Source organism: Benincasa hispida, chromosome 10, assembly GCF_027475165.1.
Source record: "Benincasa hispida cultivar pf3 chromosome 10, pf3_genome.v1.1, whole genome shotgun sequence".
Classification (NCBI taxonomy): domain Eukaryota; kingdom Viridiplantae; phylum Streptophyta; class Magnoliopsida; order Cucurbitales; family Cucurbitaceae; genus Benincasa; species Benincasa hispida.
In genome coordinates this window covers 63,317,527-63,333,937 of record NC_143487.1, presented here as the reverse complement: position 1 = coordinate 63,333,937, position 16,411 = coordinate 63,317,527, and the positions used below count along the sequence as shown (strand labels likewise).

General features: G+C 36.8%; 1 protein-coding gene across 3 annotated transcripts; it reads right to left on the bottom strand.

The window, feature by feature from the left end:
- Window positions 1–2,106: 2,106 nt before the first annotated feature.
- On the bottom strand, window positions 2,107–16,151 carry LOC120088807 (Ribosomal protein L2 family). 3 transcript variants are annotated; one of them, XM_090306084.1, is made up of 3 exons: window positions 15,948–16,151; window positions 15,665–15,832; window positions 2,107–2,769 (listed from the first exon to the last, which is right to left on the bottom strand). In XM_090306084.1, the coding sequence occupies exons 2-3, from the start codon at window positions 15,777–15,779 to the stop codon at window positions 2,246–2,248; spliced, it is 639 nt and encodes a 212-aa protein (XP_090162210.1). In that variant the 5' UTR covers window positions 15,780–15,832; window positions 15,948–16,151; the 3' UTR covers window positions 2,107–2,245. The 3 variants fall into 3 exon arrangements, with proteins under 3 accessions (XP_090162210.1, XP_038902173.1, XP_090162211.1); XM_039046245.2 differs by having other exon boundaries at window positions 15,665–15,783; XM_090306085.1 differs by lacking the exons at window positions 15,665–15,832; window positions 15,948–16,151 and adding an exon at window positions 12,665–12,803.
- Between the last annotated feature and the right edge of the window lie 260 nt (window positions 16,152–16,411).

The following is a 16,411-nucleotide window of genomic DNA, read 5'->3' as shown; positions in this document are numbered from 1 at the left end:
TCCCTAAAAGTTGTATAAAGCCACCTTAAATCACCTAAAACAAATATATAATTAATTTAGGATTGGATCTATTTATTTAAAAAATACAACATGTTTGCGAAATGTTGCGAGATAAAAAAATAAACTAAAAAAATTTGCTAAAACTTTGTAAAATTGCCCTAAATCACTTAAAACTATAAAATTAATTTGGGAATATACATTTCAAATTTAGAAATTTCACCAAGAGGAGAAGAAAATTTAACCTAACTCAACCCAATATCAACATAATAATAAGAGTAGAGAACAAAAAATATCACAAATATGAGAGAATGTTCTAAGAGTTGCTAAAAATAGTAGGGCATGGCAAGAAAGTTTGAGGAAGAGAAGTTAGTGAGAAGTTGGAGAAAAAAGAGAGAAAAAGTAGGAGAAGAAGACTAAAGTAACGTTTTCGAAGGAAATGAGGATAAAATGGATTTTTTCATTTAGGGGCAATTTCGACCTTTCCATACCTAAGTTGTCCCAAAACTCGACTTTTTAAAAAATGATCCCAAAAGTCTTTAACACACTAAAAAATGTTCTATTTTTGGCAATTCCCCAAAATTCATTCCTTCTCCTCTCGCGTCTCAAGAGTAAAACCGCCCTTTGATTTTATCTCCCTCTCAAATTATTTACTATTTTCTTTCATCACTCAAATGTATCAATATAAAGTAAATATGAGTACATATGGAGGTTAGTAATAAGCGTATATATAAAATTATATACTCGTCACAAGTGTATATATATATAGAGAGAGAGAGACATATATATGAAATATATATTAATAGTTGTTTACAGTGTAATTGAAGCATAAAATTTGCAACATTTTTATATAAAAATGAATGATGAAATCGATACAAAAAACGAATAGAATAATCTAAACAAATAAATAATCTGGATTAAAGAAGACAAACTTACTTATTTTTTTAATAATTGATTAGTGTGAGAATAAATCTAAACTTAAATTATGAAAAATCCTATAAAATAAAATGTAATTTAGGAAAGAAAGGGAAGTGAACACATGACTTTACTAATATGATAGAACTATATTTCACATGCTCATATAACTATATTTCCATGGCCAAATTTAAAATTTCAAAATATGATCTTTGTATACATTTCGGAAAGTTTGAATTTTGGGCACGTAACTATATTTTACATGGTCATATAACTATATATCACATGACTTTACTAGTACGGTATAACCATATTTCACATGTTCAAACAACTATATTTCCATGGTCATATTTAAAGGTTCAAAATGTGATCTTTGCATTGCATTTACATTTTGGGGCGGTTTGAATTGTGAGTATTTATCTTCTTTTCTTTTTTAATTTGAAAGTCATTTTATCTTATTTTCATATACCTTTTATTATTTTAGGTTATCGTTTTAATAAACATATCTAATATGATTTGCTTGGTTTTTTTTCTAATTATTTTTGGTCATCTTCTTCCCATTTCCGTCGCAGTCGCCCACCCCCTATCTGATGTCTTCGCCAGCGATCATAGATCACGAACGATGGATGGGGATATGCAACTTTACATTTTTTAGGGATAACTGTAGATATACCCAATTTGTAAATACATCATATTTATTGTTTATTCTTTTTTAATGTTTGGGACTCGGAGAAACTTTTTTTTTTTTCTTTCTAGAATTGGGAGTAATTTTGCCTTTCAGAATTACTAATTAATAATTAAAAATCATTTTTGCTATTATTTTAATTTACAAACTTTTTTGCTATTTTTACAAATGAAATTTTAAAATTTGTTATTCCTCGTAAATAATATAACATAGAGAATATTTATGGAGGATTTATACTAAATTCTAACTCAAATTTTTTTCTAGAATTTCAAACACACGATTAAGAGATTTCTTCGTTGAGCAAAAGGAAAATAGTGATGGTCAATTACAACGGCAACTTGTATTAAAATCTCTATTATTATCAAAGTGATCATTTTCAGAATAGTCTATCCTAATGATCTTATGTGAAAGAGAAACTTCAAAATAACTGTAATCACCATAGATAATCAGAGGATCTCTCTCGCCCTACTATTTATTTGGGAGAAAAAAGGGTGAAAATTCAACATCAATTTCCTGCAAATATTACTTTGATGATTAAAGTGTAATTCAACTCAATCAAAAGATCAAAAAGAGAACATTCCAAACCATCCTCAAGAAAATAGATTTAAAAGGGGCATTAAAAAAAAAAAAGTAAGAGTTTGCTTATCCTTATTTTTTGCGCCTGAGAGATCGAGTCTTGTAACCACACTTCGTTGGCTTCCCCCAGGGTGTGCGAGACCCCTTTCCATGGCTACCACTACTCTTGCTCTTACCCTCACCTCCTCCATGGGGATGATCCACCGGATTCATCGCCACTCCTCGAACCACCGGTCGTCGACCCAACCAACGGCTCTGCCCAGCCTTTCTCAGTTTCTTGGTTCCATGGCTTGGGTTAGACACCTGACCAATTGTTGCCCTGCACCTAGCATCAATCAACTTCTCTTCACGTGAAGGGAGTTTCACCAAGCAGTATCTTGACTTTGGCTCTGGTAGTTTTAATATCCTTGCAAATGTTCCTGCTGACCGCACGAGCTTCCCACCTTGACCTGGATTTATCTCGATATTGTGGATAATCGTACCAATGCGCATTGCAGAAAGCGGCATACAGCTTCCAATTTGTGAATTGATGTCGAGGGTAGCCATGTAATTTGTCATTCGTTCACGGAAAGTCCGACCGTATGTCCCAGCCATATCTGTGAAGAATAACGTAAAAGTATTCTTAACATAATAACCCTAGAAGAACTCTAATACATTAGGAAAATTATGACATAAGAAATAGATATTAAGATAAATTGATAAAATATCAAACCAAAAAGTTCACTAATATTTTACTTAAAGAAAGGCTCACTAATATTTTTCTTTTTCTAACAGAAGATAATTAAATTCAATTGAGGTTGAAGAAGGGCAATCAAGAATGATTTTCTAAGTGCTTTCTTAAGCACTTCGAAAATCATTCCAAACAAGCTCCAAGTTTTATAATAGACTACTTCGGCAGATATCAATAATTCATAGGTAAATTAAAATAAACAATAAAATATAGCTTTTACAAAATTAGTATGAGTCTTAACAAACTTAGCAAACGAGAACATATTTCAACCAATTGATTCATATGGGGAAAAAAGCTTCTAACTGCAAACTGTTGAATGAAATATAAAAAAAATATCATTCAGTAATCTTTGATCTGTCCAGGTTTCTTCATTCTTCAAGTGATCATGTAGCAAAAAAATAATGAAAAGAAGAAAAGAAAGGGATAATTATCACTCTTTAGTCTTTTCTGTTCCAGAAACAGGAGGGAGAGCCAAAGAAGAAAAGATATTGCAATTATATTCGTGAAATAAGAACCAAAGCCTGAAATGTTTCTATTGTTACACCGAAAAATTTGTGCGCGTTGGGAGATTGATTCAATGGAAAAGTTACTGCAATCAATCTTGTACATTGGTTGGGTTTAAGTTTGCAAACGGCTTAAGATTTTCTTATTGAAATTAGCCAGTTCTCAGAGAATTTTGCTTTGGTTTCTGTTAAATCAGTAGGTGAATGTAATGGAAATTAAAGATGTGTCTTGGCCTAGGGTTTGATTTGTTGAAATTGAAAATTTATGGTGAAAATACTGAACCTTAATCAGTTCAAGGATAAACATCATCTTTTTCCCTTATCACTGTCATGTGGTCATTTGAATAAACTTAACACAGTTGACGAAATTCTGTTGGAAATACCTAGCTTGGATGTTGAACAGCTAAGTTCAGCCAGTGTTTTTAGCAGGTGAAAAAAAACTTCCTTTATTTATTCACTGTGCTTACAGTGCAAGATTTGAGAACAGCTTTTTATAGTCTTTCATTTTGGCATGGGTGTTTAATAAAAGCGTAAGAATAGCTTTCAACTTATGCTTTTCGGAAGGGGGGAAAAAAGAAAAAAGAAAAAACTTTAAACTATGATGAAGAAATGTGGTCAAACTATTCTTTGGAGTAGTTGGTCTGAAAGTAACTAAAGAACCTTTGGGGAAAAAAAACAAAAAAAACCTCGCAAAGAGTTATACTTCCTTTTTGGTGTTCTCCGTCAAGTCCATTTTCTTTTCTTTTTTTTTTCTTTTTCTTTTCTTTTTTCTTTTTTATGAGAAACTGTCATAAATAATGTTATTATGGTATGAAATTACAAAAAAATGCAAGATGCCGTGTGAGATTACATAATAGTATTCTATTGTGAAATAAGAGATAATATTATAATCACAAAAAGATGGGGTGAGTTTACACAAAGTGAGAGCAATAAACAGAAGATCAAAGAAGCTTGTGAAATTTGCCTCTCTATCTTCAAAGACCCAATTGGTTCGTTCATTCCATATGAGCCATAAGTAGGCTTTGATAAAGAACGCCCACAAAATCCCCCTCTTTGCTTTGAATGGGTGGCCAATAAGAAGTGAATTCAGTAAAGTGAGAGGGTCATTTGGGGAGACCAAATGATAGTTGAAGTCCATTTTATTCTACGCTACTAATGCAATCAATTTTTTCTCTTTTTTGTAAGGCTCAATTAATTGTTCGTAGTGGCTACCGGCTAGGTTGTTATTGTTGTTCTTCCTTGGGGAGTCTTTTCTTGCTAGCTTTAACTTGGTGGGATCCTTTTACATTTTGGTTTTCAAACTTTTATTTGTATTGACTTAGTCCTCTTACTTTTAATGATGTAATGGATAAGTTTTTGGGTAAAACATTTTATTAAAAATTTGATCAAAAATCAACTTCTGCATAAAATATGGACAATTAAATTAAAAGTGGTTCAATTAATTGTTCGTAGTGGCTGCCGGCTAGGTTGTTATTGTTGTTCTTCCTTGGGGAGTCTTTTCTTGCTAGCTTTAACTTGGTGGGATCCTTTTACATTTTGGTTTTCAAACTTTTATTTGTATTGACTTAATCCTCTTACTTTTAATGATGTAATGGATAAGTTTTTGGGTAAAACATTTTATTAAAAATTTGATCAAAAATCAACTTCTGCATAAAATATGGACAATTAAATTAAAAGTGGTTCAATTACAAAAACATTTTAGTGACAGTGACTCAATGTTAAATATTGTAAGTTTAAGAAATGAAGGCTCTTATAAGGAGATCGTAAGACTTTGTTCAATGAAACCAGAACTCATCAATTCTTGGCCAAAACCCCCCTAAAAGATCTCATGGCTAAAAAGGCACCAGGTGTGCACCTCACAGAAAGAGGTGAAGCACAATCCTCTTGCTCAAGGGTGATGTGTGCCTAGTCATACTTTAAATCATTGAAAGAATCCAAAGCCATATTATGTCAAGTACTAAGCATCAATTTGTGTATAGCTTTCTGCTAAAAAAACATTAGACTAAGCATAAATCATGTCATATATATTGCCATCCACATTTACAATCATCATTATTATTATTTTCTAAGGACAGCATATTCGTACAAAAGACAATACAAAACAGAGACCAACCTAATGAAAGGAGACACCAAAAACAGAAAAAGTTACCGCACAAGCACAAGCTGTATATTGAAAGGATGAAGAATCTCTTAGGTGCCTTGTTTTGATCGATGGAAGATAATAGACCTAGGATTAAATATGTGTATAAGAAAAGGGGAGGAGTTGGAATCAAGAATAGCAAATTGTTAGAAGTTGTTTACATGTGGGCCCAAGATAATGTTATCGTTAGGACTCGTAAAATATTTCGAGTGTAGGGTTTGGATGGTTATCTTTTTGCTAAAATCCTTGTGAGAGACTGTATTTGGGAGAGAACGGGGGGCTCTTTAATTCTTCCCTTGGCAATTGCTCATATTGATAAAGAAATTCCAGCTCTTATCAGAAGAGATCAACGAAGTAAAGGTCCACTTTACAGGTTCTTTATTAATGAAATTTCTTGGGCGCAAGGTTAGTTGGCTAAGGTCCATGGAGCTGAATGAAGAGTGGTGTTATTTTAACAAAAAAGTAATAAAAATGATTTTTTTTAAAAAAAGGAAAGAACTAAAGAGGAAATAAAAGAGTGATGGCGATAGATAATTAATTTCAAGTTTTGATTTTGAGTTATTAGCATCCAAATTCAGCTGGTTCAGTTAGTTTGTATGAAAGGGTTTGGTAGGTTTGATGGTGAAAAAAAAAGACAGAAAAGAAAAAAGAAGGATCAGAAAAGAACGGAGAAGCATGGTCACCGATGATGGGATGTTCCCTTGAGTTTTTAAGGACTTAGGTTTCTGAGTTTCTAATTGTCTAGTGTAGCATATAGATGATTTCAGAGGATGTTGGCGCTGACTTTTTGCACAAGATGGTGAAGTAGTGCCATTAGAGTGAGCTTTGTTGACGATCTATGAGGAAGCAGACGGAAGGTACTGAATTTGAGGATCCATGGTGGGAAGCTAGATTGATTTTTTTTTTTTTTTTTTTTTTGATAAAATCAACAACTTTCATGGAGAAAAAATGAAAGAATACAAGGACGTACAAAACAACCCAACCCACAAAACAACCCTTCTACAAAGAGGGCTTCCAACGAAGTAAGATGTGTCCCTAAAGAGTAATAGCAAAAAACCTCAAATTGAAGACCACAAAGAAACATGAAACCTCGCAAGGGACCAAACCTCACTTGGGTCTCTATCCCTATCCCTGAACACTCTTGTTCCTTTCTCCCCAAATATCCCACACAACAGCACAAACTCCAGCAAACCACAAAAGCAGGATCTCACAGAAAAGTGGATAGAGGAGGAACTTCCCGATCGTCGTACAAATATCCCTCTGGCTAACTATCTACACCTCAAACTCTTGTAGGAAATAACTCCACACAGATCTCGCATACAAACAGTCCCACAGAATGTGATCCAAGTCTTCCTCAACAAAAAGGACCCATTAACGAAGTCCTCTTCCTAAAAAGCCATAGTGTTCACTCGACCCAACAACACTTGCCAGGTAAAGAACTTAACTTTCTTAGGAATCTTAATCCTCCGAACCACATCAAAGACCAACTCTCTAACATGGTGGGAAGCTAGATTCATTCTCGATTGATGATTCTTAAATTGGTGATTGTCTTCAAGCTTCAGGTAGAGATTGTCACAATATGAAGAATATTTTAGTAATTTTTACAAAGGAAATATATCTGGCCTTAGTTCTCGAGTGACTAAGGCTTATGAATGGGGTATGCATTATTATTCTTTTTGGTTGGAGATATTTCATTAGAACAATGAAATATACAAAAGAAAGGGGAAAGAACCAGCCGCTAAAGTTAAAATGAATTGTTACAAAAGAGATTTTTAAGCCCACGCCAAGCTGTAAAAATGAAGAGAAATCTATGTCTTTTCCTATATTAAAAAGAAGAAGGGGGGTGTGGATGGGGTTGTCCAAATAACTCCAGTCTTGTTTCAGAACAGGTGATTAATACTAAGAGAGAAGTTGCAGATTGAAGAGCAAGTGCAGAAAGTTAGAAACCTCTAAAGAATTTCCATGGTTTGCACACCACCACGAGATGGAGAGCTTAACACCACTACAAAAGAATCTGATGCATTTTGTTTATATCCTGCCCTTTAGTTAAATGTTTTAACCGAATCTTCATGTCTTTGTAGTCAGTTAATCGGTTATTCAAGTTCTTTTTTTATAATCTTGTCTTTCTTTAGTTACCGTCAGTAATATTAGGAGCTTAGGTTGTAAGAGGGTTAGTATTTAAACTCAACTCTTCACATCAATAATAAATCTTTGGAAACATATTTTTCAGACTTGAGTGTGTTCTCTCTCTGTGATACACCAGAATTGGTATCCGAGCCCTCAAATTTGGGACTCTATGGCCGGCAAGAATGCTGCTAATACCGGCAAAGGGAAGGACGTGGTTACCCACCTGTGCAAACCGAACCCCTATCTCCAAAATCATTAACTGTTCGATTGTTGGTAGTGGAAGAATCCTTGGGAGAAATGAAGAACAATATGGGTGAGATGAACGGAGCCATTAATAGGCTGTCGAGGCAGATGGAAGAGGTGTTGGCTACCTTTCCTCAACAACAAGACGGCAATAGAAGCGGAGGATGAAGAAGACCTATGCAAGAAGGAATTGGTAGACGACAAAAAGAAGAATCCGATAGTGAAACCGAATCTTCAACAAGGAGTCAAGTAGCTCCAAGAATTCAAGAAATTAATCAAGAAGTTCAAGAAACCAAGTCGTCAATATCCGAAGGTGAAGTCTATAGACCAATTCAACCTAGAAGACACAATTTTCGAAGGAATTATGATCATAAGAAGAAAGACCGCAAGATTACAAGATGAAGATTGATTTACCTACCTTCAGTGGCAAACTAGACCTCGAAGCTCATGATTGGATTAAGAGTATTCAAAGTAAAGCTGGTAATGTTCAAGTTAAAATCAGGTGCATCCGCATGGTGGGACCAAATTCAGATGAACTGTCGATTGATTAGAAAGGTCTCTATCAAGAGCTGGCCGAGGATGTTAAAAATGATGGAGAGATTTTTACCAGCCGACTATGAGCAAATCTTGTACCAGCAGTATTAGAAATGCAAACAGGGCAGTCGGAGTGTAGCTGATCGATCATGCAGAGGAGCTCCATCGCTTAAGTGCACTAACAAGAATCAATGAGACAGAAAACTACCAAATTGCCTGATTTGTTGATGGCCTCAAAGAAGACATCCAAGAACAAATGGATCTTCAGCCGATTAGCACTCTTCCAGTGGCAATTTCTATGGCTTACAAAATTAAAAGGTTATTTGAGGAATTTCCACAGCTTTTAGAAACACCTTCAACCCTACCCCCATTGAGAGAAATCCAACACAATATTGACCTTATTCCCGGTTCTATTTTACCAAACCTTCCACAATGTAGGATGAGCCCCAACGAATACAAAATTCTACAAGAACAAGTGCAAGAATTGCTTGAGAAAGGCCATATAAGGCCAAGCTTAAGTCCTTGTGTAACACCCTCACCTCACCAGGATTTCTTAAGGAATAGGAAGTAGCTTAAAGTGCAAGCTTGAAGGGAAAAGTTTTGCTAAACTATGCTTTAGAAGAGGGAAATTGTCCAAGTATAGTAGCTAAGAGCCATTCAATGGCTAAAGTGTTGGCCGTGGAAATGGTGGCCAAGCGTGGAAGTAGCTTAGGCGTTGAAGGGCCAAGCATCGAGTAAATACTAGGCAAGCATCGGGTAAGCACTAAGTGAGCATCGAGTAAAAGTCATGCATTCGTGCATCGAGTGTATGTGAGCGAGAAAGGGATCAGGCATCGAGTTGACCATCGAGTATGATCAAGTAATTACCAAAATGTCATCGAGTAAATGCCATCGTGCATCGAGTAAAGGCCAGATCGTGCATCGAGGAAAGGCTATGTGTGATCAAGGAAAGGCCATCATGCATCGAGTAAAGGTCATCATCGTGCATCGAGTAAAGGTCAGGCGCGAGCAAGGAAGCGCTCGGTTGCGCGCAAGGCACTGAACGCAGGGCCGTTGGGCATGCATTGAGGCGTGTGACTAAGGGGCTAGACAATGTGATGAGGTTGAAAGCTGTGCGATAGGACCAAGTTGATGCGTGCAACTAGGTAAGGTGAGCGTTGGTGCAAAGGCATGCGTTGAGTATATGTGATGCCTAGAAGCAAAAGCCACCGCAAGGGAAAATAGAGGTTGGATTTAGACTAAGTGATGGCAAATTGAACGCATGAAGGAAGTTAGACGCATAAAGTGACTATGAGGCAACCATGCGCTTAACATATACATTGGTTGAAGAAGTATGCATCAACCATGAGATTAACCATTGGAAGAAGAGTATGGCCAATGGACTATGCGTTGAGAGGTAAATTGGATGCAAGGTGGGGCATGGCAAAGGCTCATGGTGGACGCAAAGTGTTGGCCAAGGCATTTGAGGCTAAGTGTGGAGTAGCCGAGCCTTGCTAAGCGTGGATGGGAGCCATGCTATGCGTTGATAAGCTTTGCCATGCGTTGATGGTGTGCTATGCATTGATGTTGAAGGGTAAAGACACGCGGCGAAGCTTGATCATGTGCCAAGGTCAGTTGAGGTTAGTTGGTCACATAAGGAGGCCATGCGAAAAGGCCATGCAATGACTAGCTCATTCGAGGTTAGAAAGGACTTCACGGGCGCATATGGCAAGGTTGGCTAGGCGTGGAGTTGGTGTTATAGGTGGCATGCGATGGTCATGGTCCTAGTTGAACGCATGCGCCTAGGGTGAAGCCATACGAGGAGAAGAGTATGCGGCCAAGTAAGGGCTTGCAATGACTTGAGGTTAGTATGGCGCAAAGAGAGCCACGCGATGGTCAAGCCATGCGATCAAGTGGGCATGCAACCATTTGATAAGGCTATGCATTGACAAGAGGAGACTTGGAGAGTAACAACTCATCCGGACATGTGGCTAAACCAAGTGAAGTTGAGCTTAACCTAGGAGGAGGTGGCTGCACAATAGGACATGCAAAGAAGACTATATGAGTTGGACAAGGCTTGAGGAAGACAACTCAAAATCATGTTAGCAGGAGGTGGAAAGTGGTAAGTGTTGGACATTGCATGGAGATGACAACTTAGATCTTCATGCAATATAAGTGTCAAGTGTTTGGGAGCTTGAGGATGATGCAGATGATCTCCTAAAGGCCTATAAATAGCACCTTGAGGCTTTACTTCAGCTCACAACACAAATTCCGTTAGAAAGAGTGATTGAGGGCAAGTTTGGAGAAAGTCTTGCGTTGATCAAGAAGACAAAAGGTGCAAGTATTGTTCGGGCATTAAGGGCAGACTGTAACACCAAGTTCAAACAAGGAGTTCTCCCAAACTACTCGTGCAAATCAGGTGATTCTTGAGCCAAAATCTCATAAATTGAAAGTTTCTGTATGAGGGCTGTGATAAGGAAATTCTAAGTTAAGGGCTGTCAAAATTGAAGGAAACTGAGAGGTGTTCACAGAATCGGGGACAGCAGGGCAAGGTGGAGGAATCTTGAGATTAAGAGCTCTTGCATTGGAATTTGATGCCCAAATTTTAAGGTAAGTAAGTTAGGACATTTCTAAACATATTTGTAGAAGGAAATGTCGAAATAAGGTCTGGAATAATGAGTAATCTGAGATTCAAATGAATCTGGAATTAGGGTTCAAAAAGGAAACCATGAAACTTGGAAAGAGAGAAAAGTTCCAACAAAACACGGTGAGTGGTTCTCATTTAAGACTTTTAGCATATTTATTTTAAAACTATATGCTATTATCATGAACGAATAGTCAGAACATATGGCTGGGATGGTCAGGGGGTCAACGGACCTAGCTTCTAAGCCCGAGACAAAATCTCACGAGATGGTCAGAGGCCATGAGGCCTAGTTCCTAAACCTGTGGAAGGAACCTCGTATGGGATGGTCAGAGAGCCGATGGGCCTAGCTTCTGAGCCCATAAGAGGGGAATCTGTGTGCACATAGGAGATTAAGCAATTATGATGAGTAATAGTTTTAACTATCTACCGTGTGTGTAGGTAGGGTTGAGAACAGATTCGTTCAAGACTAAGGTTCGCGTGTTGACCTTGTAATGTGTTATGCGTTTATTGCTATAAGTTGAAAGAGACTTGTTAAGCTGTTACCACTCACTGGGCTTAAAAGCTCACGTTTTTCTCTAATGTCTTCCTTGCAAGTAGCAGAAGAGTTCAGGTTGCTACGAGAAGTCGAGGTCTGCCACGAGTTAGAATGTTGCTAGATTAAGTTTGTAGCTGGGGTGGGACTATTGTTGTAAAATTTATCAAACTTATATAAACTAGTTTCCAAAATGAGTTACGCTTCCAATTGTTTTCTTAAATACCACTGCAAGTTTATTGGTTTAAAACGAGCTACTAAGTTGAGCAATAGCTATAGTGAAAGGGTGGTATCTGTTGTCCTCATGCCTCCTTTTGGGTTCGAGAGGTGAACTCGGGAAGGGGTGTGACACCTTGTGTTGTCCCTGTTCTCCTAACACCCAAAAAATATGAGACATGGCGCATGTGCATGGATAAAATACCATTTTCCAATCCATAGGATTCCGGATCTTCTAGACCAACTAGGAGGAGCCAAAATATTTTCAAAAGTAGACTTAAGAAATGGCTATCACCAAATTAGAATCTGGTTGGGTGATGAGTGAAAAATGGCCTTCAAAACCGACGAGGGATTATTTGAATGGTTAGTTATGTCATTTGGCCTCTCCAATGCCCCTAGCACCTTCATGAGACTCATGACACAGGTTCTACACCCTTTCCTTAACAAATTCCTAGTTGTTTACTTTGATGATATCCTAATATATAGTAAGACTCCCGAAGAACATATGTCCCATTTACATGCCCTATTCAAAACTCTGGTTGATAACCATTTGTATGTTAATATTAAAAAATGTTCTTAGTCAAAGAGATAAACTTTTTAGGCTTTGTCATCAATGAATTTGGGATATCGGTAGACCCAATTAAAGTTCAAGCTATTAAAGATTGGCCTCTTCCAAAAACCGTTCGAGATACCCAAAGTTATAGAAAAATCATAAAAAAACTTTAGCTCCCTAGCAGCCCCCCTTACAAAATGTCTGAAAAGGGGAAAGTTCCTATGAACTAGCTCACAAACAAATAGCTTCTCAAATTTAAAGGACAAACTTAGCAATGCCCCTGTCCTTACCCTTCCAGACTTCTCTGGACCCTTTGAGGTTGCCGTAGATGCTTCTAGCTATGACATTGGAGCCTTACGATCACAAAGCAACCATCCCACGAGTTCTTTAGTGAAAAATTAAGTGAAGCCCAACAAAAATGGAGCACCTATGAACAAGAGTTTTATTCATTGGTAAGAGCACTAGAGGTTTGGGAACACTATCTTTTAGGACATGAATTCATATTATTCTCGGGTCATTTCTCCCTAAAATTTTTGCAAACACAAAAAACAATCAATAGAATGCATGCACATGGCTATCTTTATTTAAAAATTTGATTTTGTAATCAAACATAAGACTGGTAGTACTAATGTTGTAGCTGATGCCTTAAGTAGGAAGGTCCACTTACCAACCATACTCAAAAGTAATATTGTGGCATATGATTCTCCTTCCAATTTATATAAGAATGACCCTACTTTTGATAAATAAGATCCATGTGTGTTAATCATGTTAATTGTAATGATTTTCATCTAACAATTTTCTTTTCTAAGAATAATCTACTTTGCATACCTAAAACTTATCTTCGAGAGTCTTTGATCAATTAATTGCATAGCAATGAATTAACAAGACATTTTGGAAAGGATAAGACCTTGCAGCTCCTAAATGACAGATTTTATTGGCCACAACTTCGCAAAGATGTAACAAAATCCATCAAATACTGTTTCACATGTCAAACAGCCAAAAAGGATAACAGCAAAATACAGGTTTATACACTCCTTTACCCATTCCTGAAAGCATTTAGGAGGACCCATACCCATCAATGGATTTCATTTTAGGACTCCCAAAAACTTAAAGAGGTCTGTTTTAGTTGTTGTTGATAGATTTAGCAAAATGTCTCATTTTCTTCCATGTCATAAAACATTGAATGTTGTATACATTGCTAATCTATTTTTTGAAGAAATTGTTCGCTTACACGGTGTTCCCAAGTCTATCGTTTCAGATAGGGATGTGAAATTCTTAAGCTACTTTTGGAAAACATTATGGAAGAAGTTCAACACAAACCTGAAATTCAGCACAACAAATCATCCCCAAACTGATGGTCAAACAGAAGTCACTAACAAAATCCTTGGAAATCCTATTTGTTGCATTGGAGGAGACAAACCCAAGCAATGGGACCTTGTCTTAGCTCAAGCAGAGTTCGCATAAACCGTATGAAAAACAGATCTACAGGGGAGTCACCACTTGAAATAGTATATACCAAACTTTCTAGATTAACTGTCGATCTTACTAATTTACCTTCCGCTATTAATCTTAGCTTAGAAGTGGAATCTATGGTAGAAAGGATAGCTAAATTACACGTGGAAGTGACTAAACACTTAGAGAAGATGAATAAAAAATACAAGACAAAAGCCAACAAGCATAGAAGATTGAAAGAATCCAAAGAAGAAGACTTAGTAATGATTCACCTCCACAAAAATCGATTCCCTATAGGCACCTACAACAAGCTTCAACCAAGGAAGCTAGGTCATTTTCGAGTACTAAGGAAATAGGGAGATAATGCCTACAAAATTGAACTACCAAAGGATTTACATATCAGCCCTATATTCAATATAGTCGACTTGCCAGAATACTTTCAACCAGATCAGCTATCTCTTTCAGCTTAAACTCGAGGACGAGTTTCTTTCACTTCCACGAAGGGAATTTGATGTATTCTAAAATATTCTCATAGCTGTAGTTTATATCCTGCCCTTTAGTTAAATGTTTTATCCGAATCTCGATGTCATTGTAGTTAGTTAATCGGTTATTCAAGTTCTTGTTTTTATAATGTCTTTTTTTAGTTACCGTTGGTAACCATTAGGAGCTTAGGTTGTAAGAGAGTGAGTATTTAAACTCAACTCTTCACATCAATAATACATCTTTGAAAGCATATTTTTCAGACTTGAGTGTGTTCTCTCTCTGTGATACACCAGAATCAAAGTGAGCAAGTGAAGAAAAGTTATTATTAACAAGAGGTGGGCTTATTATTAACAATTGGAAGGCCCTTCTTTTGTAGTTCTTTGGGCAGAGGTTTCCACTGTCCCTAGACTGTTATATTCCACCGTTTGACAGTATGTCTAGTTTCTTATTTAAAAAGAGAAAAATAAGCGTAAATGTAAACAGGTTTTAAAGGTTTCAGCTAGAAGATAACACTGCTCAGCTTCAAAGACATGGTTATCCTTATTTACTAGTTCACTGTAGTTTGCGATTACTTTGGCTATGAGGCAGCCGCTCGGTTAGGAGGTGTCTCAATCTTTTCAGCGGTTCAGTTACAAGATGTTGCTGTGGAAATTGAAGCTTGCTAATCCTTTTCCTGGTTTGTTTGAATTGTATTGATCTCAATCGGTCTGTTGGATGGATTTGAGTTTTTTTGTAAGTTTCCAGCTCTAGATTGGTTAGTGATTTGCTCCTTCTGAGAAGTTTGTACAACTTTGAAAGTTTTCAATTTATCAGAGAGAATTTTCTTTTTCCTTGAAAGATAACAAAAACTACACAAAAAGTACTCTAAATTACAGTTGTCCTTTTCTTTATATAGCCAAGTTACCACCTGGGATGTTGCTTCCCTGGCACATGGAACATTCTAAAAGCCCTTTCCCAGTAATAATAGTCAAAAGGTTCCCATTATCAACCAATGGAAAAAACAAATAGATGTTTTAACTCAAGGATATACCCATTCTTTGAAGATGAAATCGTTAATTGATTAGAACCACTCAATCAATCAATAAACCCCCTTGAAGATAGGAATTACTAAGAAAGCTGTAAATACAAAAAAGAAGAAAAAGAATATGTAAGCAGAGCACTACACCAGAGATTCAATACTTAGGACATAACCAATGAAGAAAGTAACAAAACCAAAAATGTACATTAGCATTCTGCGTTCCAGGGAACAAAAAGGTAGCAACCTTTGAACTCGAAATCAAAAGATAAAGAAAGTAAACAGAAAGAAAGGCGTAGAAATGAAGATGACATAAAGGAAAACGGGAAGAGGGACTTGCCAGAAACTAAAAGGTCGGAGGTAGGTTCCTTAATGATTGGAGATGAAACTGGCCTTCTGGAAGAGAACCTCCTGAGGCCCCGGAGAGCAACCGCGGGCGCGGATCTCATAGCCATGATCCTTCCGATTGAAGCAGTGCAAAAGGGAATGATTTCAGGTAATTGTGTTTCTTCATAGAATCCAAATTAAATGTAAGATTATTGAAATTACAGTTGCAGCAAGAAAAACCCATTATAGATAATGGAATGAAGAAATGAAAGAGAAAGAAGATAAGAGAATATTACCTGAAAGAAGATGTTGATGTGATGAGAAGGAAGCAAAGAGAACTACGGCGGCCGGCGAGGGTTTTATGGCTTTCGGCTGCTAATGCTCCCCGGATCCAGTGACGAAGAGGAAGTATACGACTCTGAATCAATGTCACATCGGGTTGGTCCGGTTTTTACTAAACCGGAAATGGAACCGATTTGCCAATAATCGAACCGATGTTTAATATTAAATAGGGCCGCCATAGGGTTTTATGGCTTTCGGCTGCTAATGCTCCCCGGATCCAGGGACGAAGAGGAAGTATACGACTCTGAATCAATGTCACATCGGGTTGGTCCGGTTTTTACTAAAGCGGAAATGGAACCGATTTTTTTTCCAATAATCGAACCGATGTTTAATATTAAATAGGTTTAAATATTACTTAAGACCTTGTAATTTTAGTGTTAGTTCATTTCGGTTCCTCGACTTCTAAAATATTCATTTT

Excerpts from the sequence above, each read along its gene's own strand:
- LOC120088807 (XM_090306084.1), bottom strand. The coding sequence starts at position 15,779 with ATGGCTATGAGATCCGCGCCCGCGGTTGCTCTCCGGGGCCTCAGGAGG. Across the intron at positions 2,770-15,664 it reads CTCCGACCTTTTAGTTTCTG|ATATGGCTGGGACATACGGT; the intron begins GCAAGTCCCTCT and ends TATTCTTCACAG.